Below are 26,239 nucleotides of genomic sequence, written 5' to 3' on the forward strand. Positions count from 1 at the left end.
TATGAGATGCGAATGTTTTACTGTAGCTGTATCCTACATGTCTACAAAATTTGTCCGAACCGTTTCAGGGACCCTTTAATGCCCCCACAGCAGCATTGCATATCACTCTTAAAGGCCAACTGCAACGAAATTTCACGTGCACTGGCACTAAACGCACACCATATACAGTACTATCAATGTAATCATGGCATAACCACAGGGCTGTTAATTGTCTCATTTTCTTATTAGCAGCCTTCACATAGTGCCTAAGTCTTGCACTTGACGTGCACTTGGCGGTGAGCGGTAGTGATGCGGATATGGTGAAAGTCCCAGAACAGTACACGACTGCTGAACTCTCAGTTGCACCTAGGCGCCCGAAAGCATCACTCGGTTAACGTTTGCAAGTTGATGGGTGTCTCTCCTGGTGTGGTTTCTCGTTGCGCAGGTGATTTGATCTTTTGCAAGAATGCCGAAGCGTTGAGCGGCCGTTAGGTGATCGAACATGTACTCGAACACGAGACATGGCTGTGCAGTACACAACACTGCGCAGAGGAAGGCAGAACTCCATCTATCCTGTCCCAGCTTTCAGGGTACAAGTGTGCACTGCGCTGCAGCAGGCAAGTGCAACGCAGACCAGCCAATGCACAAAAAGCATGTAAACTGCACTTGACGAAGCTGCACAGGCTACATTTTGCGAGCACAGTAACTTACCCATGCAAGATCTGCTTACCAGAGACTTTCTTGGAATGACTATAAGTACTATGAGCCAAAATGGCGCACGAAAAGCAAAGGTAAGTTGTATTCAGGGGCGATGTTCTCAAGCGATCATTTTTAGTGGTGCATCATGTTCTGAGACATTACACGCATCTCTACATTGGACGCATGGAAGTAGACGAACGAAAGTCTTTCTGACACAGCGCAAGAAACGCAGTCAGCAGGAACCACTTGCTGCATTTGCAATGAAGGAGAAAGCGACTTGACGGCCATGGCATAGATGCGACAGCAACCTAAGCTAGAATGCGATGGCACCAAAGTGAAACGGGCGAAACTTTACCACGGCTATACAGTGCAGTTTAATGATACCCCATATAAAGTTATATCGGTTATAATGATAAGTCGACTTAACAGTATCAACTTATGCATTAGGGCTATGAGACAAAAAACATATATAACAATCAGTTATTCACCGCGTATCGGATATAACGATCGAAATTTTGCTTCTGGGTGGCGTTTTTCATGCAGAATAATCATGCAATTTGCGTTCCTGAGGTGCCTTTAACCGATACGGGGCGAAAAGTTTGCCTATGCGAGTTCGTATCTGCCGCCATTACAGTGCGGCGCATCCCGCTCGCACGCCGATTGCGAAAGCCATGGAGAGCATTGCAAGTCGGCGCAGCATGCCCAAGATGGTGCCAGCTGCTTCGCATCGCCGGCGGTCGTGCGAGCGTCCGTAGAAGAGGAGGGGTGCGCTTGTGTGCGATTGTGTGCACAAAAAGATTTCACTATGAGGAGGGGAGCGGAAAAAATAACTGTCAGCCCTTCCACTGGGGTGGAGATGGAAGACCAGCGAAGCTGTACTATGGTGGGAATTATGTATTTCCAATTATGACTATTAAGATGTGATGGTGTAAGTGGTTATTTGAAATATGTATATATGATTCGGTGGTTTTCATTTATTTAGTGACCACAGGGACCATGGCCTTATGGTCGTTACGGTACACCGCCATAGGGTGTATTGCAAAGGTTGGCACGTTCATAAACACGTGACCAACGCCGCGCGCGTTCGCACCAAACGCGCACAGCGTTGCTCTCGCGTTTGCTCTCCACCGTGCGTTCGCTCCCCGTGAAAGCGTGCGTCCCTTGCCCTCGCGCACTTTCACTCGCACATACAGCATACGGCCAACGAGTTTTTTTTTTCTATTGCCGGACATGACCATTGAAGAGTGAGCCCTTAACAGCTTCGCTGTAAAAAAATACCATAAGCTGTCTCTCTCTCAGCAAGTGAGGAAATGCGATGCGGAAGCGCAGCAGGAAGTGCGCCGACAAAACGCAAAGCTGCGTCTCTCGAGACGAAACTGCAAATTTTGTGAGACTCGAAGAAGTACGAGCTCGCACAGTCGATGATATCATCGATTATGAAAACAGGGAGCCGGGAGTGCCACGATCATGAAGGCTAGAAGCAGTGGCCATGCCGATTAATGGAAAAGGCGGGCTTTGTGCGCCAGGACGAAACCAATACGGTGGAAGCTGCTGAGATTACTGAACTCTGGGAGCACGTCGCTACCGATGATGAAATAGGCGGTGCTTCGATGAGGGAGTTTCTGAGTGCAGACAGTGCTGCTTCGTTCTGCGAACAGATCTCAGACGGGGCGATCGTTGTCGCAACAGACGGCGGCGTTGTGCGATGGGGGCGGCGACAGCAGCAGCAGTGACGACGAGATTGACAATGACCCGTCTCTGACACCGACCCTGATGTTCAACCAAAGTGCAATGTCGTCAATCGAGTCACTCATTGATTCAATGCACGCTAAATTATAGCTGCCAGTTTTCGCGCAGCAGCTGGACGCGATGCACACAGCGTTGTGAATCCGAAACTTCTGCGAAAGCAAGTGCAGATTTCTATTTCAGCGCGCCGAACGATTGAGGTGCTATTTAGAGGTATAAATACATGTTTTATTCTTCACAGCCTACTTTTTACAACGTCAATATCTTAATACCTTATCGCAAGTGGCAAATTTGGTTTTTGGACTACAAAGGTATATTTGGCAGTTTTTTTTTTCTTTCCGTTTTTTTCCCCGTTTTTTTTATGGCAGTCCAGATATAGTGATGATCGGTTATAACGAGATTTTTCATATTTCTTGATATCGTTTTAAGTGGACTGCACTGTACCACGGCCAGAGTATGGCCATGACTTTATGCGTAATTTGCACCGAGCCTCAGCTACTTCTCATTCTTTACAACAGATGGTGGTAGTTTCCTGCTCGGTAGACTCGGTCAAAGGTATTTATAGCTTCAGCTACTTCTCATTCTTTACTACAGATGGTGGTAGTTTCCTGCCTGGTCGACTTGGTCTGAGGTAATTAGGGTTAAAAGTATGGATATAGTCTGGCATTTCCACCGTGCCAGGCAGCTACCAATGAAGTCGGATATGTGATGCTGGCAACGCTAATATCACTAAAATTTTGCCCTCTGTATAGTTCAGCCATTAAATACAGCCTGCAGCAGCGAATGCTTTGTTCTTTGTCCAAGAGGCAAACTCGGCACGCTTGCTTCCATGAACCCGAACTGTAGGCAAGCATGCTGCTGGTCAGCCAAATTAGCGCACTTTGCACTCTGCTCCAGCGGCTCCAGGCATGAGATGGGACATATTCTGTTATCGTGCCAGCCACGCTAGACTGTAGAGCGTCCAATTTTTGTCGACGTGGCATAACTGTGCTGTGCGTGGATCACGTCCGCGTTACGCCGTACTATATCTGCGCCTTTGGCTTGGTCACCCCATTGTGGTCTTCATCTCCGAGCGGAGATGGAATGCATCGAGGCTCTGCTCATTCAACATAGACAACCAGATGCAGACAACTGGTTTGACTCGGAGAAGAATGCTTCACATTAAAAGAACATCGCGGGTACGCAACGGCGTTGCACAGTGCACGAAGCAGCTAGCACAGTAGACTAACTCTGTGGCTAGCAGACGTACGGGATCTGTTCACTCATACATGGGAACGGTAGAAGCAAGGGAACCAGATGACACGGGTGCTGGTTCTCAACAATTAAGTCATACGTCACTTCTGGTGAGTGGTAATGACGGCATTTTTTTTTTTTTTCAGTTTTGGTATGAGAAACATAGTTGTTTGAGAGCATTTTCTGATGCATCCACTGGCATTTCTAATGTAAAATTTTCCACAGAGACTACTGTATGTCTAAACTATTTGAAACTGGGCTTTGTAGGCACTTGAAAATTTAATTACAGTTGGCCTTTAAAGATTGCAAGTGTTCACGGAAAATTGAAAATCTTTCTTGACATGAACAAAAATTTTGCTGCACAAAACTTGATCCAAGGGCAGTGGCGTAGCCAGGGGGGGGGTGGCTGACCGGGCTTCGGCCCCACTGAATTTTTTCCGGCCAGTGCCCTGGGCCGGTATTTTGTAGAGATGCCTTTCCGGTAATAATGCCTTTTTGCGCTTATCATGCTTTGTCAGTGGTCAGAGCGATGATCCGCTCGCGTTATCAACGCGATCAGCCGGCCGTGAGCGGTGGATGATACATATAGTAAATACAGTAAAAGCTCGATGATACGATCACGGCTAATACGAATTTCCGGATGATACGAACTTTTCTGTGGTCCCGGCCGAGCCCCATTACTGTGCAACGTGCTAGAGAACGGTTGTTACGAATCGATTTTCAGCCTGCGTCGGTTGATACGAATAAACGCCGCCCCACCGACGGCCGCGAAAGAGAACAGCGCGCAGTCACGCGCTTTCTCTCCTTCTCTTTTGGTGCGGAGGCGCGGCGCCGGACAGCGCGGACTCCGCGACTGGGCGCGAAGAGTTTGAAGCGGTGGCGCTTCAAGAAATAAATGCTTTTTACGTACATGTGCCTGAGTGAGTTCACCTCTGACTCTTTAATTTAGCTACAGTCGAATCTCGTTAATTCGAACACGCTTATTTCGAACATACCGCGTACCGACAATGCTCTTAGCAGCGTGCCAAATAACGCGGCGGCGCCTCCGACCGGCATTGCTCCGACACAGCCATAGAGCAAAAGCTCAGGAGAGACCCCTCAATGCCGCGCGCGAAGGAACGGGGGAAAAAAAAAAAAAAAGAACCCGCGGCGGAAATTTCCCCCTCTCTCAAATTGCAAGGTCGCCGTTTCTGCATCGCCCCGGAACAAGCGTGTACGTGCCGACTAGAGTGTTCTAGACAACCGTATTCTAGCATACACTAGTGCCGATGTCTCAGCCAAGCGAATAAAATGGCAGTGAACCCTTCTCCTCTATTTTCTAGTCACATGTTGACCTTGCACGCTGCGGCAGCAGCGCAGAGGGAAGCAGCGACGGAGGCACAGTCGGGCCAACGAAACTGCCACGCCCGCAAACGCTCGCTTCCCGATAACGGCAGAAAACGAAACTTCAGGGGGCGGCTAAAATAAGCTGGCGCCAGCACGGCGGCGGGCGTGCACGGAGATGTGTGCACTAGAGTGTACTAGAATATGGCATTGTCTAGTACACTCTAGTGCGCACGGAGTCGGAGGTGAGAGAGCTACGAGGGAGTTGAGAGGGAGGGCGAGAAGAGCCACTGAAGCGGCGGAGTTGACGCGTCCGCTTCCCTGCCGCCCTCCTCCCTCACGTTCGACGGTCTCCGCGCGCACCCGTGTGCAGGCGCCGCCCATTCGCTCCCTGAAGCTTCGTTTTCTGTCGTTATCGGGAAGCGACCGTTAGCCGGCGTGGGCAGTTTCGTGGCCCGCGCTTGCTATGCGCTTGCGCGCCGCGATATTTCACGACTCGCACCGTTAGTGCATTGTGCTATGGTGCACGAATACTTCAAAAATACGTCCTTTTAATTCGAACAAATTTTCGGGCCCCTTCGAGTTCGAATTATCGAGATTCGACAGTTTTAATTGTGTTTCGATGATACGAATTTCGGCTAATACGAATATTTTTCGTGACCCCGTGAGATTCGTATCATCGAGCTTTTACTGTAGTATAGAATAAGTCATAAGGCATCGCTACAAAATTGGGGGCCCTGCTCCCTTTTATGCCTATTTACACTACGTTGAATTTACACTACGTGGAATTGACTGTTGTCCAGTTTACAACTACACCTGGCATTATATAACCATAATAATCAACGCCAAAATCATAAGAGACCTGAAAGGTCTTTGGAAACCACCAAGTAGGCGTATGCAACCTTAGCCCCCCCCCCCCTCGGAAAATATGCCTGGCTACATACACGCCTGCAAAGGGGTGTACAGTGATAAGCAATTACATGGCATGTGCATTGCTTTTATGAAGTATTACTGGACCTCATAGCGCTTCTTCAATAAAGGGGCCCTGCAACATTTTTTTAACATAGTAAGAAAACAATGCCGATCTGTCGAAGAGGCTGCTGTGAACATGTGAGTCAAATATTACTGTACTGCATGCAGCGGAGAATTTACAATTTTGTTTCAAAAACAACGAAACATTGCTTGCTCTTGCTTCCACAATGCCCTAATGCAGCGTCATCAAAGCCTACAAATGCTACTGGCTGATTTCATGATCGCGAGTGCATTCTCAGTAATAGATTATTGCTAATTCTTAGTTAAATAAATGAAACATATATATGTCAGCAATCTCAAAAAGAAAAAAAAAATCATTTCATCCTTGCACTGCGCGTAGCTGCATCAGCAGCGCATGGCCTGTAAGATAGCAACGGCTTGCTGCATGGCGTAGTCTACCGCGGCCACCATGGGCTGCTGCGACGAGCCCTTTCGCCGCCGTGACACTCAACTTTTGGCCGGGGTTTTGTGTTCTTGGCTAGACGACGTCCCTTAATACCGTATAGACTCGTGTAAGGGCCGCACCCCCAACTTGGCAGCGGCAGCCCAAAATTTTGGAAAAATAATTTCCAACGAAGAAGCAATCGCGTTCGATACTCCAATGCTGTGCGTGTGCATCGGCAAATTTTCGCATGCTGCGTACTTCCCTGTGTCGCTACTAGATGGCTAGAGCCAGGGTGTGCACAAGATCCGGGTGTGCACAAGTCACCGCCTACGCCGGCACCATTTTGATCAAAAGGTTTGGTCCCGTGCAAGGGCCGCACCTCGTCAAAATTGTGAAAAAAAAGTGCGGCCCTTCCACAGGTCTATATGGTAGTGAGGCTATTCTGTGATTAGTTAGAAAAGTGTTTCAGGGCCCCTTTAAAAAACTTGTCAACATTCCCTTATTCCACTGTTCTCATGCCCAAATCTGTCACTACAGAATCATATATTCCAGTCACGAAAAATCTATGTACCCTCCGCCTGCCCGGACCACTGCGCACCTACATTCTTTCTTTGTGAAGACTGCCCGGGACTAGAATGATCTTCCGGCCGACGCCACGCATCACTCCAATCCACATCATTTCAAGGCTGCAATTGAGTCCACATTTCACTGAAGTGATCACCCATTCCTCATGCAATACCCCACACCGGCGCCTTTAAGGTAATAATAAATAAATATATAAATATTTTCTTTTGCATAGTCTTATTGCCAGTTCTCATATACAGCGTCCCTTTAGCACCACTAAATGACAACACCAACAGCATCGAAGTCATACCGATAGACTACTCTGTAAGACTTCCATTGCCTCTCACCAATGATGTAAACAGCCACCTGTAGCAGCGCACACAAGTGCTTAAAGTGCTTCAAGATGACAAACCTTTCAATGCCAAGCTCTGGGGTGACAGCTGTCTGTTGAATTGTCACTTGCACAATTTTCTCTGTGTTGCAGCGAAACTTGAAGCAGTCTTTATCTCGAGCACATGCTGAGAAGTTGCCCTAGTGAGGACATAAAAAAAATACAGAAAATAAATAAGAGGGGGCCTAGCATATAAAGCCCAGACCCCACAAACGTTTGTAGACATGCGCAAGCTCGCGTCCATGCTTTTGCACATGCGCAGACTAGATGAGGCATGGCCCACACACATCGAAATGCGATCCCGGTGAACAGCTCCTGTTATTGCATGCTCAGGCTACCTCGCCATGCCTCACGTCGGCGCGCCTAGCTACGCAGCGACGGCATGGTACAATTAACTCTCAGTGAGGCAGATTTATGTCATGCTAGAAAGTGCTTCTTTCCATTTTGAGCTGATCTAATAGCTATAAAAATATAACAATTACATTTATAGATATTGAAGCATTTTGAAACACTGTCAATAACAAAGTATGAAACATGTCTGCCAAATGGCTATGTGTGAGTGCGCGCTGGCAGGCATCTCTGGTGGATGCAAACCAACAATTCTCGCGAGGTGTGGCAGGTGCAAGGCCCGTAGACGTGAGCTTGCACATGTCTGCAAGCGTATGTGTGGTCTGGGCTTTACACTCTCGAAACAGTTTCCACCCTTTGGGGTGTACCTTTGTTGCACAACGAAAATTGTCATCTATCTTGCAAGCCTTTTCTTTCTTCAACCCTGCATGGTCGGCACTTACAGGTCACAAACAGCGAATGTGTTATCAATGTGACATAGCATCCTTTAGAAGAAAGTAGCGAGCGCAGAGTTTTCAAGGAAGGAAACAAGCACGACAGATGAAAATTATTGTTGTGGGACAAAGATACATCACAAAGAGCGTAAAATGTTTTTTGAGTGTAGACAGAAGCCCACTTTCAAGTATTCATTCTTCACTTGCTATTCCCACGCATTTTGTGATACAGTAAAACCTCGTTAATTCGGATTTCACGGGACCGAAAAAAATGTCCGAATTAACCGAATGTCGCATTATCAAGGGTATCAAGAAAACAAACAGATCCTTACTAAGTGAACACACTTTTATTTACTGAATGAATAAGAAATCCTGTTTCTATTTTGCGCAAAAGCAAAGTGGAAGCTGCAATTCTCATCTCGTCACTTACTGGCTTTTGTAGCGGTGAAGGCCTAGCGACTTCCTTCGCAGCCCAGCCGCGGCGCGCGCCTTCATTTGAGACACGCTTTTCACTACAGCCCGTACATCCCGATTATTTTTTCGCCAGTGAGCTGGTCGCCAATAGATTGCCCGTCCACCACGATGTAGCCGGTGCTCTTCATGCTCGACAGCTTTGCACCGAGTCAAAACGAAACTACCATTTGCCGCAACAACTGCGGACAATACCGCGGCCACTATCGTCGCGATCATGAATGGCGACTACACAGTTTTGAAGGCACGCACCGAGTCAAAACGGAACTACCCTTTGCCACAACAACTGAGGACGATACCACGGCCGCTATCGACGCGATCATGAAAGGCAACTACGCAGTTGAGAAGGCACGCAGCCGACACGTGCACCGAGTCAAAACTAAACTAGTGTTTGCCGCAACCACTGCAGACGAAACTGTGACCGCTGTCGATGCGATCATGGACGGCGATCTTGCAGTTCTGAAGACACGTGGCTGACGCGCGCACCGATTCAAAACGAAACTACTGTATGCCGCAATCGCTGTGGACGAAACCGTGGTGGCTATCGATGCGCTCGTGGATGCCGCCTACGCAGTTATGGAGGCACGCGGCCAACGCGGTGTTTTGCGCCGTCAACGGAAGAATAAAATAAAGGCTTTAAAGGCACAAATAGGCACGAAGCATTCTGGCATTGCTGTCATTCACGTACGATTTCCACAGATGACTATGGCGATGCGGACTCTGCCGCTTCGTTTCGGTGGACGCTAACGCCGTTTTTGCGTCGCGGATTTGCAGCGCTCCGCGTTCGCCGAGCTCCGACAGTTGTCCGAATAAACCGATCTGCGGCCAAATACATCCAAATTAATGAGAGTTTGAATGCACTAAATAATGCATGCGCCATCCGGGACCAGAGGACGAGTCCGAATTACCCGATTTTCCCAATTAACGGGGGTCGAATTAATGAGGTTTTACTGTAGTATAAGTATGACCAAACAGAATTATACTAGGGTGACCAGTATCACTTATAAATTTGAGGTGTATTCGGGCTTGGTGATTTAATCAACTTGCCTGCAAAACTCTGCAGTCAGTTGTCACAGTCCTTTGGCATTCATTTACTTATTTATTTATTTATACTGCAATCCTGGTATCGGGATTATAGCAGGGTGGTGAAAAAGAACTAGGCAGTTTCACAAAACAGGCAAAACATAAAGAAAATAAATAAGGGTGCAGGTTGAAGCTCTGCAGCCAGCATCAGGAATACAACATTTGAACAAGATGTCAAACAGTAAAAACAAAATTATCAATGGAACAGTAAAGTGATGAAATGCAGTAACACACACTAGGTAATATGTTGTGTGAACGTCAGTGACGGTTGCAACACTTCATTGTTAGTGAGGTTATTCCAATAACAGGCTGTAGACATTCATGCAGTTCTCGTATAAAAATGGCACTGTATATTCTCACGTAAGGGCCACGCCCTTAAACATGGGCCTTAATATTTCAGAAAAACAGTTTTTTCCCCCTTTTTCTCACACGCGCACCTCAACAGATGCACCTGTGCAGCGGCATCTTCACACGGTACCGACACAGTAACAGATGCATATCGGTCTCCTCTTCGGTTGTAATTGCACTTAATAATCTTCTGGCGGGAAGCTTGTCGACTTTAACCATTGGCGTTGTCATGAAATTCACTTCCCGCTGCTCTGCAATTTGTGCCGACACACTTTCCGGCCTCACCGTCTTTCACAGACCACACCCCACCGTGTGTGCGCAACATGCACGTGAGGCTTGCTGTGTTTCGTGAGAGTACTGTCGCTGCATTTACTCGATAGTAACGCAAGTTTTTCTCATAATTTTTGTTGCTTGAACTCGACCCTCGCATTACATTTGAATAACCACAAAATTCACAATTTTAAAGCAAACATCCTAAATCTCGCAGCTTTTAGCTTTACGTTGGCAGCCTGTACCTTTACGTCTCAATCCAATCCATAGAAAATGCCAGTGTACACCTGTTTGTGCAACGTGTGCACACGACTTAGGGTATAGCCCAAGCGTTCCGTGCTTCGTATGTACTGTAAATAGTTGTGCAGTGAGCTTTTGTCGCTCCCTCACCAGCTAAAACATACATGGGTGCTACCAACTGTAACGCTCTGTTTCTGCTTTGTATGAATACACTGGTTGTTTTTTCATTGCACAACCTTACGTTCGGTGCAACGTCCGAGCACCGAGGGGATGGCTCCATCTTGTAACAGCACGGTTGCGGTGAACCTGATTCCAGCTGATCCAGCTCCATGGTTACGTGCCAGTGACAATGGATGCAGTAGCAAACAAAGCTAAAATGAAGGTTTCCCAAGGTCGTAACAGACGGTGTCAAGCACATTTGTTTTGCAAAGCAGATACAAATTTATTTAAATTTTACTCGTTTATGAGGCCCACCCAAGCAATCCTAACTCAAATTTATAAAAAAAAGTGCTGACCTCGCATGAGAATATATGGTAATTTGGTGTACGATCTGCCGTTCATTGCATGCACAGTCAAAGACCCAGATTGCTTGAAATGGAGCATTCATTTAAATCTGAAACTATTGTTGGAGACAATAAGAGCGATCTCAAAGGCTATTGTTGTCGGTGCTTAGTTTGATATTGCAATACAAAGATTACAACTGGTTTTTGACTGCCTTCCCTCAAATTTTTAACATATTCAGGCATCACCCCCAATGTGCACATGGCAAGATAATATAGAAAGTGTATGTTGACTCAAGTTAACTTCTAAAGGTTGTGTTAAGTGCAGTTGAACCTACTTTATAACGATGCCGGTTTTAACAATATATCGGATATAACCATGAGCAGCTGACACACCGTCAAATTTTGTATGTGTTCTATGGGGAATAAACAGCTTACTACAATGCTCCCAAGCAGCGTTATCGGTTCTAACAATTTAATCTGCCTACTGGGTGTAAGCTCCGAAAGAAAAAAAAACAAGCGGAATCCTTGAGGAAACAGCAAAAAAAAAATAAAAAAACACACACACACGCACGCACGCGAGCCCCCACACACCTTTGCTGTCTTTCCTGTCTTCCTTTCACCCCTTAGACATCAATGCAGTTGACAAATGTGTTGGAGGTGTGAAAAAGACGAGAGAGGGCTGCAAGAGGCCCGCGATGCATAGGGCGATGCGATGAAGGTGTGCCGTGCGGCATGTGCGACACAAAGGCGGGAGTGGCAAAGGCGTGGGGCATGCAGGTGGGTGTGGCAAGATTGCGTTTTTTTTTTTTTTTTTCCGGGATTTTGCGTTTTTCTTTTCAGCACAGACACCCAGTCGCCAGATTTAATTGTTATAGCCAGTAATGTGGCATGGGAACATTTTAGGCGGTTTATTTTGCCACAGAACAAACAAAAGTTCACGGTGTGGCAGCTGCTCATTGTTACATATGAGTATTGTTAAAAGCGATAATGCTATAAGTGGGTTCCCCCCCCCCCCCACTGTACTTCTTTCTATCTAATTAAAATGTCTGGATGTTTGTCACCTCTGCGTTTTTTTTTTTTTTGTGCAACCTGGTCAAAACTATTATCGGCTATAGCAACGGGATTATTTTGGCACTTGAATATTGTTATAAGTGGGTTCAACTGTAACAAGTTAGCTTTGCCAGATGCCAACATTTTTCTCTGATACACTTACCCGAGTGTCCTCCTCACGCACATCCAGGGTGGCCTCAAAGGTATGCACTTGCTCATTGTTGGGGACCCCAGTGCTGACAGAGCTGAGTGGGGGTGAGCCTCCCACACTGCCTGGAGGATGCCGCGGCATTCTCCGAAATGCTGCAGCAAAGCTCTGTAACACCCTGCAGGCAATGCAAGCACAGCAGCCTCTATCAAGCATCCCTCATTGGTGGTGCATTAAAATTGAATGCATTTAGCAACATACTCCACCCAGCGAACTTATAATACAGTTGACTTTTGTTAATTCGAATCTGACGAAACCGACAATATCGATCAAATTAACTGGCAAATCAAGTTAAACAAGTTGCAGAAAAAAACAGCAAAACACACTGCTGAATCATTAGGCAGTATTCGCCCGATTTTAATGCGAATTTTGCATGGTGGAAAATCCAGCGTGAAGCACTGCTGCATATTCTTCACCGCACACTCTATGCAAGCAAGAGCGGGCGAATGCCGCCGACTCCGGCGACGACGCCCACGAGGAGCCACGAGGAGCCACGAGGCGACCAACAGAAACCAATGGCTGTCTTAAGATCTCACTGGCGCGCGCCCTCCGCCGCGCACGACTACTTCTGGTGGCGGTGCTTGCTGGGCGGTGAATATCTGAATAAGAGATCGGTAGAGAACAGCCAGCTTTTGGATGTCAGGCGATGGGCGGCCATCGCCGAGCAGTGGACGCTGAAAATTTGTCGCTTTTTTGCGCCATGGAGGTTGACCTTTATTTGGTAAAGCATACAAACAATGCGAAGGCGGTTTTGGTTTTGTGTCTGATTGAACCGCGAAGGCTATTTTCAGCCCAATTTAGACTGAAAATTATGCATGTTAGATTCGGTTAAATACCATAATCAGACATTGTGAGCTAGTTATTGCTAGAAAATCTTCCTAGGGTAGGCCGAAAACGGGTGTTTTCGATGGGGGATTTTATTGACATGTATTCAACACATTCACTGTCCCCTAAGCTCCACCTAGACATGCTGCCACTAAGGAGGTCACTATTGGGGTCAGCATAGGGGTCAGGCCCATGCGTGCTACCTGGTCAAGTTCAAATTATCTGGTGAACGCCAATTTTAGGATTAAAATAACGAAACTTTGGGGCCCATAAAGATGCATGGGCACCGGCTGGGTCCTTTTGTCGAAATCAAGTTAAATGAAAAATTTAATTAACCAGAGTCAAATTAACAGAAGTCGACTGTATCACCATTTCTGCAATAATGTAAGCATTTCTTAGAAATTTTTTAAGAAAGAGAGCTCAAACACCACGTGTATTGAATATCAACTACAATATTTTTGGCACACCATTGCCCCGTCTATTCCATGACACATGGTACTTATCCTGAAGCCATAATTGAAATGTACAGCTGCAGCGGAAAAAGATTAGCCCAAGTGACCGATCACCTGAGCAGATAAATTGCGGTATGCGACGCTGTTGTTCCCTAGCACACCTAAAACGAGAGTCCCAGGTACTCAATCTTTGAAACATGCATCATCTGACACTTTAAGATACCAGTGTGCACGGGAACAAGAGCGCCACGTACCGCAATTTTCCTGCTCTGGTCTTCGGTCACTTGTGCTAATCTTTTTTCGCTGCAGCTGTACTCCACATATTTCATATCATTGCCTCTACAGTCAACGACCGATTTTTCGGACGTGCTCAATAATTCGAATGCCTTTGCGGCACCGCCACGCATTCCACAGAGCCAATGTATAAGGACGTCTGAAATTTCGGACGCTGCAACCCTTCGCCGTCCGATTTTCCGGATGAACTTTTTGCTGTGACTGCAAGTCCGAAACGGCATTAATCAAAGCCACAACCGCCACCATTTTAATTATCTTGCAGCATCAAGCCAGCGCTCTCTCACACTGATGCACTGGCAGTTGTAGCCACCGTGGCAATGCTAGGCCGAGCTGCCTACTTCAAGGTTCGCTACCAAGCTTCCTGTTATTTGCTGCTGTGTTCTTCATTGAAAGAACTCGCCGCTGTCAACAATGGTGCTGCCTCTGCCTTTGTCATCCTCGTGAATGGCGTTGAAGTGCGGAAAGTACAGCAACGGTAAAGCGTTGCATAATGCCGGTTTCCAAAAGTCAGCTTCGCCGCAGTATGGCAGTGTTGACAGTGGTGGCAGTGGTGACGTTTACACCACTGCCCCTCAAGTAAACACCCAGTCCAGCTGCGTTTACCAGAATACCGGACAAGCTAAAACTCTCTAATTATACATGTATGCACCCACTGTCTCCTGTCGTAGTACAATCACTGATATGCCTAATAAGTATACTGGCAGGCCTTCAGAGCTATTTCAGATGTGCCTGCAGCGATTTGAGCCCTTGAGGGCAGTAAAAAGCATTCATTCATTTTTTTTTTACTACCTGATTTTTTGGACGTTATCGTGGCATCTAGGGAGTCAGAAAAATTGGACGTTGACAGTATAAGTGACAGCCATGCAGAATGAAGTCCAATGCTGATTTTGCATGATCATCAGCACAGCGTGAATTAGATGCACTGATGCTGTGTCCGAAATATGCTGGGAATGTGCTCAATTAGTTCTCCATTTAGACATGAAAGTACCACCGAAACCATTCTGCCAATATCTAGGGTGTCGAGACAAAATGAAAGCCTAATTTTTGTGCAGTGTACAACTCCTGTCATCAATCTATTGCAGCTACTCCTGCGGACAACTTTTGCAAAATAAACATAGGCACATGCACAAAAGTATACACAAGTAAGCGCAAGTATTAGTATTATGAAATGCAGTAAGCCCTAAACTCAGTTTTAAAACCAGGAAGAAGTTTTGAGGTAGCTGGAGCTCCAAGACAAACAATATTTCAGTGTACCGGCCACACAGCACAAGAACTTTAAATAATATGCGATCGTGAAATTGCTGTTTTGGACATCAAAATGCTCGACATGTGATGATGTGAAGCCTGCCTATATATTTAAGCAGCTTTTTGGCACAACTTCGCGCAGAACCCTTTTGCTGTGCCAGAGACCACATTGCACACATACATGCTTATATCAAAACCCATGCAGCTTACTGCCAATTGCACTGCTACTCATGATGCACATGCATGATCATCACTCATTGTGCCTTGGCGTGAGGAAAAGAGCGCTGTCTGCATGGATAAAACCTTCAAACAAAGTGCTGCCAAGAGGGATGCGTCTTTAGTGGGAGACAGCATCTCCCAACAACATCTGCAAATGCACCATATAAATAAGCTCTTCTGTTTTAAGCATGTTCATCCACATTTGCCCAGACTCAGAATGAATGAAATTAAGATTGAAAGACACTGACAGTAAATGATGCAATATTTTTCTTCTCTGTGTGTTATACGACATCGTCTTTGTGTTGGGCGTTAAGGTTCACACAGTGAGACACAGTGAGACACAGTGAGACACAGTGAGAAGGCTCATCAGTAACAGTCTTGCATGGTCTGTCAAAGGTTTTGAGCTACAGTAGACTACCATTATAAACTAGCTCTAAGGACTAACTCTAAGGAAGCATATTTATCTTATCAGAAGTTCGTCTTAACCCCTTCCACTGTAAGTTCTTCAGTAAAAAAGTGTACAAAATTTACAGTTTTTTCCTAATTCCAGCAAATAATTGCATATCACATATTCACCCGAAATATGAACAAAACACATGCTCTGAAAGAGAGACTTTCCTAAGCACACGTGCAAGGTTCGAGCTAAATTATCTCAGCAGATGATAACGAAGGGGATCAAAAGCATTAAGGAATATGTTGAAGTGCCAAAACTCAAATGCATGACGCGAACTACACCCGCCGTGGTTGCTTAGTGGCTATGATGTTGGGCTGCTAAGCACGATGTCGCAGGATTGAATCCCAGCCGCTGCAGCCACATTTTGATGGGGGTGAAATGCGAAAACACCCGTGTACTTAGATTTAGGTGCACGTTAAAGAACCCCAGGTGGTCCAAATTATTCCGGAGTTCCCCACTACAGCATACCTCATAATTAAATTGTGGTTTTAGCATGCAAAACCCCATAATATAATGACTGCAGCTCATCCTTGGCAAGCAAAGCCGCCGAAGCTGTGACCTGGATGAGTACAGCTCATCTTTGACCATAGTGGTATGAACAGCTAGGACAAGTACAGCTTGAGCTACGTAGTTAATGGGTTAACAGAAGAGATCCACAAAACTAAAGAACAATTCTTAGTGTAGTAAAGTACCCACAACACAAAAGAATAAATGAAACTGCAATAAAACCAAAAGAGAGTTTTAAGAAGAGATGTTTATAGCATTTGCATGATAGAAATGCTTGATTTATGCACTCTCGCTTAAGCAATTCAGTAATTGTTGCTTCCTGGCGCTGTGCAAACATGTGCGCTATTACGAAAGACATTTCACCTAGCTTGCTAAAAATAAAAATTATTCAGTGTTGCTGAAAAATTAATTGCACCAAAGTATTTAGGGCGGTGAACATGGCCCTGAATACTTTGGTGAATACCGAATACACAAGTACCAGTGGTATGAACATTGCTGGTTTGTGTGGCTCCTGGGCACTGTTCTCACAATAATTACTAGCTCACAGAGCCACCTCAAGAACCTCTTCAATTATTGCTTCTATTGTGTCAGCCCTGCAGGTTTCCACGTCATTACTGGTGTGCCGTAGCTGTTTATGTCCACAGAGACACCATTTGGTTCTCGTATAGCTAGCAGTCACCTCCTCCAAGTCTGCTGATGCAGGACCTTCGATGAGCTAAGTAGCAGGCATCAGTGGTGGCTGGAGAAGTTTAGCTTAACTGAATTAGCCATTCATGATAAAGGAGTACTGACACGGATGTTGTGTTCCACATTTTTTGCATATTTAGGTAGCTGTTAGCTTCATAATGAAGCGAACATAATTACGGCAAGAAGTCTAAATTTCTATAATTATGGCAAGAAGTCTAAATTTCTCGAGAGCACCACAAATATTAAATTACAGCACCTTTTAAACGACCCGCTCAAAATGCACGTCAGGCACACCATGGCTACGAATGTGAAAAAAAAAAAAAAGACTCAACACATCAAAAGCGGGGGTGACCCCCCAGTCACGTGGTATCACATACAACTTAAGAGCCTGCCAATAATCTCGGTATGGTGCTTGAAGGCAATACAATGATTGCGTCGTCAAAAGCTGTCAAATGAGCACTTCCAATTAAGCGCTTTTCTTAAATACACAGGGGAACATGCTCTCCCATCTTGTCCTGAAGAGTGCAGAATGGACTCGGCTTTGCACAGCACGGCTACAGAGTGTGTGTACGCGAGAGTGGTATCTAGTACCATGAGACCGCCAGAACAGGTTTCAATGGCATGATGAGACTTCCTTTCACGTCTGAAGCCGCGATACTCTTGCTGCAAATTTTCAAATGGTAGCATTAAGAAGCAACGTAATTAGTTATCTATTGTGCTCTCGGGAAACTAAGGCTCCATGGCATAATTCCTGTGTTGATGGCCATCCAATAAAGCAATAAAACCAAGAAAATTTCCTGTCTGTGCCCGTTTAAGCACATTTTTTTTGCACCAGGCTTATGAGAAACCAAAACACATTATTCCTCATGTCTAAAAATTGAGCTTAAGCGTGTTTGTTTTAACAGGAGTCTACTGTATCTGGAGTGTACCAGGAAAAGTGTTCAAGATAAGGGACTGAAATATACACAAAACTTATTGGTGCCAACTCAGTGCCAAGAAGATTTTCGAGATATGCAAGTTCAACTTAATGGGGGTTTACTGTAGAAATAGAGAGAGGAGCATTACCTATATGCTAGTATCTCAAAGTGGACATCATTTATTAAATTCACGAGGTAAAACGAAGCAAGTTTGTTTTCAGTTTTGGTCTTGTGGTAATGTCACCGGTGGCAAGCAGTGTTGTTCTATGTATAAGTATGTGAGTGCTCTGAAGATGTTAGTTTGTTGGAACACATCTGTAGCTGTAACAGTCATCCCTTGTCTCCAGCCAGCCTTTGCTGCTACTACTGCATTTACCTATGGACAGCAGGGGGTCCTCCTTTAGTGCAACGGAAGACATGGCACTGGAAGATGGCCTCTTCTGCACTGTTTCCATGTGAGCAGGTGAAAGCAAAGCAGTGCTGCTCAGCAGAGCCTAGGGCACCTCTGGCACAAAATAAAATTCGCTGGACAGGGAAACTGGCAACTTCACTGCGTGTGCTATTCTCGTACACCCTGCACAAAAATGCCAGCCCGTATTATGACAGTTAAGTACATTACGAAAGGAAAACAGCTTTAACAGCACAACATCCACGTGAGAAAAATGGTATGATGAAAAAATCGCAACATCCTTAAAAAGAAAAACATATTTCACTAACTGTTCATGGCCATGCTGCAAGCATGCATCTCATAAGAGCTACCCATTTCACACTCACGGACGTGAAATCATGCTGGCTCTGAGTGGGACTTGGCAGTGTTGCAGACAGTGCCAATAGTTCATATTATATGGTTGTTAACCTGTGACTGTAGTTAGTCACATCCAATGATGTGCAGTGTTAGCTGCCCCAGCCACCAGTGGTGAAAAAGAAGTTCAACAGACTTTGTTGATAAAATGAATGAGCAGATTACAAAAAGTCGCAGTTTCGCCTAAAAGGCAAAGCATCGACTGCAATAGCAAATTAGTAGAGAGCTGTACAATGTAAGGATAGAATTTATATCCGCCGTATGAACTTGTAAACATTTGCTTGCTAACTGAATTAACAAGCATGGAGTCAGCGCGCACAGCAAACATAAACACATCACACTCGATGACAGTGGACACTCGCTGTGAAAACGCTGGCATGAGGAAACACGGCAGCAGCAGCGAGCGAAGTGACTTCATGTTGTCTATCGCTTCAATGCAAACTGAGCGCCGAGAACACAAAGCATGCACAAAGCTACGAGCCACCGACGCAACTAAACTCTGCCCCCAATGCAGATAACTCTCAAGATACGGCCGTGCGACCGTGCGCAGCCGCCACATACGCAGTCGCAGCCAAAGTAGAATGCCACCACCCATCCCCCGAATGCCTCGTAACAATGGGTGCCTCGCACATGACAGAAAACAGCGCGCTTCCTGCCCGCTTTCTTCTCTATCGCGCGGGCGAGATTGAACCTCGATCGCCGGCTCCACTTGCACGTTTTCACTCGTACATACAGCATAGGGCACGTGGCGACGGTGTTATTGCTCTTGGACTTTATACAGAACCTTATGGCGACGACAGAAATGCTCCTGGAGTGTCCATATAATTGCTATCAGAATAAAAAACAGTTTTATTCAATCATCTGTGCTTTACAGTGACAGTAGTTATAAGCTCGAAACTGTGTTTGCTGCGTTTATCCGTCCTTTCTGTTATCCATCCGTCCATTTTCGTGTCCCATCATTGTTACTGTATTGTCATCAGTCCACTTCCTCATCTTCACGTTGACCATAATGAGAAGAAAAACAAAACTTCTCCCACCACTGCCACTAGGAATCAAACTTATGCCTTGCAGCAATGTACAGCTTTAAGCCAAACTGAGCTATCACAAAAATTCATGATAGGCAATTCAGGGTTTTGTGAGCAACGCAGGCTTTGAGAATAATGCCATTCTGTGTGCGCATTTTGGAGAGCACAGTAAGCAATGCTGTAGCGGATTAAGACGAGGTGCGCATCGCAAAGTTGTTTTTGAGAAGATAGCACCATTACTTAAGGAGCAAGCAAACAATATGGCAGTATCCACTGAGAGAGCCTGCTGCTGTTGCAGTAAATGAGTTCAAAGCCGAAGGAATCACTGATGTCAGCTGATTATTTTTCTAAGCCCTTAATACAAATGAGAAGGCAAAAGATTAACGAAATGTGAAAAGGAGCAATGCTTGGTCATACCTATAAATAAATACCTATAAATAATACCTATAAATGGGAAGTGAATTGTTAATCAATTAAGGCACTTTTTTGTTTTTTTTTCTTTTCTGTTTAGAAATTCAGTGGGCACTAATTTTCCTAGACAATGTCACCATTTATCACAACGAGCTTTTTTTTTTTTAAACCCTTACTGTGCCAAGGACGGGTCTCACTTGCGCAGGTGTTTCCTTTCGTCCACTGAGTGCCACAGACAAGAGGAAGCCATTTCATCATTGTGGTGTGAATTCTGTGCTATTAAATGGCACCAGTTTCCAAGAAAAGTGATTATTTCAGGGCACGGACGGAGGAAACCAAATTGAAGCCTGGCTGCGCCGTGTTTTAAAAATGGAAGCACAGAGTAAAACCGCTGCAGCAATGACAGCCACCTTTTCAATGCCAAAATCGTGGTGTTCTTGGATGTTTTTTTACTTCAAGTAAACAATTAGACCTTGAAAGTGAGTTGTGTTCGGAGCTTCAGCTTAGCACTAACTATTGTGGGGAAGATTCAGAACCTGTGGTGACCTCACTTAAGTGCACACTGCTGTCTCTGTGATTTCTTCGCCACGCCACGCTAGCAATAATGCGTTGCATGGAGGATGCACGCTTGACTCCTGTTCTAAGAAATATAGAGCTTCATATAGACTGTTTCTGTGGCCTTGCCTATCTGCAAATCATAAACGTGAAAACGTAAAGACAACAGAAAATAACAAACGAACTGCTTATATTGCAATAATGAAAGCTGTTTAACAACAACTTAGTCCTTAAAAAATATGAGAAATATAGCTGGTTTTTCTGAAAAAAAAAAAAAAGTAATGTAAAGGGTTAATACAGTGCCCATAGCAGGCATTTGTGGCAGTCCCTGGTTCAAACGATTTCTTGCACATACTTAAAGCAACAACAAGCACATATACAGTGTAGACCGCTTATAATGTAAGCCGCCGGAGTCGCGAATATCTGCACTATAAGCGGTACCGCACTATAACCAAAACAACGATTTTCAAGCCCTGCAAGTATGTAAAACATGTAGACCAAGCATGTAGACACGCTTTGTACTATCGTGCGCACATCGCGATTACGTTTTCGCCAGTGAGCTGGCGAAAACATAATCGCGAAGTAGCCGGTGCTCTTCAAGCTCGACAGCTTTGCACCGAGTCAACTACTGTTTGCCGGAACCGCTGCGGAAAAAACGGTGACCACTATCGACGCGATTATGAACAGCGACTTTGTGGTGCTGAAGGCACGCGCCCGACGCACGCACAGAGTCTGGACGAATTAACTACCATTCGCTGCAACAAATGCAGTCGAAACTGCGGTCGCTATCTATGCGATCATCGATAGCGACTACGCAGTTTTTTAAGCACGCAGCCGACGCGCGTACCAAGTAAAAACGTAACTACTGTTCGCCGCAACCGCTGCGGAGAAAACCGCGGCCACTATCGACACGATCGTGGATGACGACTACGCAGTTACGAAAGCCCGCGGCCAACATGGTGTTATGCGTGGCAGTAAACGCAAGAATACAGGCTTTAAAGACACAAACAGGCTCGAAGCGTTCCGGCGTTGCTGTCATTTACGTACGATTTCAACTGATGGCTGTGGCGATGCGGACTCTGCCGCTTAGTTTCGGTTGGACGCTAGCGCCGTTCTTGCTCTTTTGCGTCGCACATTTGCAGCGCTCCTCGCTCACCAAGCTCCGAAAGTAGTCCGGATTGACCGATGTGCGGCTAAATAAGTCCGAATTAACGAGAGTTTGATTGTATTGAATAATGCATACGCCGGCCGACAGCATCATCTTTTTGAGAAGCATGCTCGCTGCCGCACTTGTCGGCGAGATTTTCCCGCGGAAGCCGCATTATAACCGGTATTTCGTCTCACGCAGCTGCACTGTAAGCGGTATGCGTATACATGGAGGTCTATGGGAGGGTAAACGGGAGTCGGAAAAGGCCGCGTTGTAGCCAGTTCTGCAGTATAAACGGTTACGTCAGGGGTTCTCAGGTACGTTCATCCCAGGGAACCCTGCTAAGCTCCATAAAGTGCCAAGGAACCCCCCCCCCCCCCCCTTCCCTTGATTTAACCGAATTATCGAGGGTATCAAGAAAACAAACAAATGCTGCACTACGTCAACACGCTTTTATTTACTCAATGAATCGTCAAATCTTGTTTCTATTTAGCACAAGACCAGTGCGGAAGCTGAAATTCTCTTCATCTCATGACTGATTAGCGCTAGCGGCGGCGAAGGCCTCGCGACATCCTTCGCGGCGCGCGTTTTCATCTGAGACGCGCTTTGCACTAACGGGCGCACATCCCGATTATTTTTTCGCCACTCAGCTGCTCGCCAACAAATTGTCCGTCCATCGCGATGTAGCCGGTGCTTTTTATCTTTGACAGCTTTGCACTGAGTAAAAGCGAAACTACTGCTTGCCGCAACCGCTATCGACGAAACCGCGGCCGCTATCGACGCGATCATGGACGGCATCTTGCGGTTCAGAAGGCAGGCGGCTGACGCACGCACCAAGTCAAAACGAAACTACCTTTCGCTGCAAGAAGTGCGGACGAAACTGCGGTCGCTATCGACGCTGCCATGGGAGGCGACTACGCAGTTGTGAAGGCACGCAGCCGACGCGCGCATCGAGTGAAAACGAAACTACTATTTGCCGCAACCGCTGCGGACGAAACTGCGGTGGTTATCGACGCGATCAGAGATAGCGACTACGCACTTACGGAGGAACGCGGCTAGCCGCCAACGCGGTGTTACGCGCGGCTATAAACGCAAGAATAAAGGCTTTAAAGGCACAATTAGGCACGAAGCGCTTCGGCGTTGCTGTCAGTCACGTGCCGCGTACGATTGCCGCTGAGGACCACGGCGATGCGGACTGCGCCGCTTCGTTTCGGTTGGACGCTACGCCGTTCTTGCTCTTCTGCGGCGTGCATTTGCGGTGCTCCGCGTTTTTTTTTTTTTTCCCGATCAACGTATAGGTTAGTGCGCACGCTATCGGCACCTACCCTATCTACAAATAGGAGAAAGGCGCATGGTGGTAAGTTACGGCCTCCGAGATTCAAGTGCGAAAGCTTAGGCGCGCTGCCCGTTCTCAGAGGTTGGGTGGCTACAAGCTGCTTGCGTATTTATTGCGCAGTTCGCGCGTTGCTGTTACGCACTGTGATGTGCTTTTTGACACTCGGGCATGGGTAATGGAGGTTCTTTGGATCAAGCACACCTCGTGTTCGCCGTTTTAGACACTTGTCGGCAGCGGGACCAGGGAAAATTTATCAGTGGCTCGCGGAACCCCGAGCAGGGGCCTGCGGAACCCGTAGGTTCCGCGGAACCCACTTTGAGAACCCATGGGTTACGTTATACGTGGTCTATACTGTAATAAAACTACATTGTCCAAAGGGAAGTCAAGTACATTGCAGTTTAAACATGTTAAATAGGTGCCCATGTACCTTCACAGATTCTCATGCGAGAGTTGACAATGCACTTGTGAGGAAAGTTGTATTGATGGTAGACACCAGGAATAAAATTTAACAAAGTCCTGCATTTTAGAGACAAGGCCGTTTACAACGGTGTTTTTCAGAAAAAAAGGAGCCAACTTTGTCTGAAACTATGTACGTGCCTAAAACGACAAAAGTTTTCGAAGAACAGGGATCCATGAAAGAAAAATTTAATTGCTGCTAACATATCGTTCCTAAGAGTGTTGAAAAGTGTAGTGCATATTTCCTGGGATAATTCCCCCCCCCCCCCCCAATCACACTGCACATCTGAATTCTAAGTTCAGTGGCAAAGATACAACAAAATGTACTTTTTTCCTTAAATTCCATGCTCTAAAAAGCTTTTGCAGTCAGTTGCATTCTGATAATTATCTTTTTTTAGAGAACCCAATACAGTTAAACCTGCTTATAACGAAGCTCCATAGCGAGCGAAGTGAAGTGACCGTCGTGCTGCTGTCTATCGCTTCAACGCAAACTGAGCGCTGAGAACACACAGCACGCACAAAGCTACGAGCCGCTGAGGCACCTACACTTCTGCCCCAACGCGCAGTACGCAGTTGATGCCAGAGTACAGTACAACGCCGCCCCGCTATCCCTGCCCCCTCGCTCCCTCGCCGGTGCCTCGAATGCAACAGAGGAAGGCGCGCTTCCTCCCTGCTTTTCTTGCGCGTGCGAGATTTAGACGCAGTCGTCGGCTCCCCTCGCACGATTTCACTCGCACATACAGCATACAGCGCGCGGCGACTGCGTTATCGCCCTTGGACTTTATACGGAACATCTATGAGCCAAAACTAATTTTAGGGCCACAACGCGTCATAGAAACCATCTTTATATAGCAAATACGGATCTCAAGGGCCATACTTTTGCTGGCGGAAACCGAAAATACGTCATAGCTGTCGCCCCCGGCACTTTGGGCGGCCAGTGCCATCGTCAAGCCACCAAGCCACGCGACATGATAAGTCAAAATGGCCGCTCGGGCCGACGCGCGGGGGGGGGGGGGGGGGGGGGGGGGGGAGTTCGCAACGTATGATGCAAAACGGTCCCACAGTTGCGACGCAACTGCGGGGTTACCAGTGCATTGGGTTCTATGGGAGCTGTGCCAGGACCGGCTGAAAACGACGTAACAGCCGGGAAAACGCAGCCCCCGGGAACGTAACAGCGGGGTTCTACTGTAACACTATACGACGCTACGACGCCATCGTGATGCTCGCTCTTCGTTTCTGATGCCTCGCGCTTGTGCAAAACGACGTGCGTCCACGCATCCGGTACCTGGTTTGACATTCCAAGGATGAGTGCTTCGACGAAAACGGAAAACGGGTGCGCGTTACAATTGAGGGCGAGTTAGAATCGAGTAAATAAGGTAAGCGTTTCTTTTTCGAATTTTCGTGCCGAACCTGCATGTAACGAAATCCTCTTTATAACGAAGTTTTTCGGGAATTTGTCAATTTCATTATATCCTGGTTTAACTGTATCTCTTTCTTGTAGATAGGTTAATTGACAGCTCAGTCCTAAGGCAAATTCTGATCATGAGCTAAACAGTTGTGTTAACTGTCACTGCACAACTAACGGAAAATCTGATTTTGCTCCATTTGGCATAGCACTCCTGAGGCTGTGAGCTTGCTGCTCAGCAGTTGTGGCTTATGAGCCAACCTGCCTTTCTCAGTCTTGAATGACCAGAATAATTGCTTATTGCTGTGATAAGCAGGTATTGTTTGACAATCATCGGTAAGTGACAAATTATCTGAACCCAATTACAGTTAAACTAAGATAAAGGAAGTCAGTAATATCGGAAACTTGCTTTGTTATATCTAAATTTCATTATATTGAAATTCAATCTGTTATGCAAATAAATACAATAGTTGCCGTTAAATTTTTTTTCCACAGAATTGGCCGCAAAAGTTTTCCGAATTATCGGGCAATCGAAAAAACAAAAACAAATATGAATGAGAGAAACTAAATATTTCGTTGAACTTGCGAGTCAGTGATGAAAGATATGGTTTCATGCCGTGTCAATGATATCTTCACATCAGTGGTACGAAGTGAAGCCAGCCATGCATTCGCGTCCACTCCACCCTTGTAGCTGATAGTGTCGCCCGCAGTGGGACGACATTATCATGAAAAGCACAGGTAGCGGGGAACGAATGCTTCGTCTGCCTCTCGCTTCAACGCATCTCTGAAACGCGAGATTACGCAGCCTCCAGTACTAAACACACAAGAAGACAGCGCAAGAAGCCATGCCATCTCAGCTGGCCCAGTCTGTGCACACATGGCTGGTTACCTTCAAAGCAGGGCAGCCATGTGTAGCAACGGCTGCGCTTGAAAAGGTGACCCGCACCAACATCATTTATGAAAACAACTTCTGTCTGTATACACTTTACCCTATGAACAGAAGTTTCAGCTCGCTACCCCAAGTCTCCTGTCTGTAGCATTTGTATGAAATTCTGGAGCAAGTTGTGGGTGCTTTGTGGAATGGGATGGACATAGATGCTGATGAGAAAATACGGTGCAAAACTAACATTGACTGCTGGCACAATGAAAATTGCACTGACCATTTTTAAGAGCCATGCAGATGCCACACCACCTA

At 46.2% G+C, this 26,239-nt stretch overlaps 1 protein-coding gene across 6 annotated transcripts in view; it reads right to left on the reverse strand.

Moving 5' to 3' along the window:
• The window catches only part of LOC119436315 (rab GTPase-activating protein 1-like), a 115,379-nt gene that overhangs the window by 75,501 nt on the left and 13,639 nt on the right, over positions 1 to 26,239 (reverse strand). For all 6 annotated transcript variants that reach the window (XM_037703128.2, XM_037703130.2, XM_037703131.2 and 3 more), the window contains 3 exons: positions 18,284 to 18,481; positions 12,263 to 12,425; positions 7,374 to 7,492 (listed from right to left, as the gene is read on the reverse strand). In XM_037703128.2, the coding sequence (XP_037559056.1) occupies positions 7,374 to 7,492; positions 12,263 to 12,425; positions 18,284 to 18,481 (480 nt within the window). The remainder of the gene's footprint in view (positions 1 to 7,373; positions 7,493 to 12,262; positions 12,426 to 18,283; positions 18,482 to 26,239) is intronic.

Source organism: Dermacentor silvarum, chromosome 1, assembly GCF_013339745.2.
Source record: "Dermacentor silvarum isolate Dsil-2018 chromosome 1, BIME_Dsil_1.4, whole genome shotgun sequence".
Taxonomy (NCBI): domain Eukaryota; kingdom Metazoa; phylum Arthropoda; class Arachnida; order Ixodida; family Ixodidae; genus Dermacentor; species Dermacentor silvarum.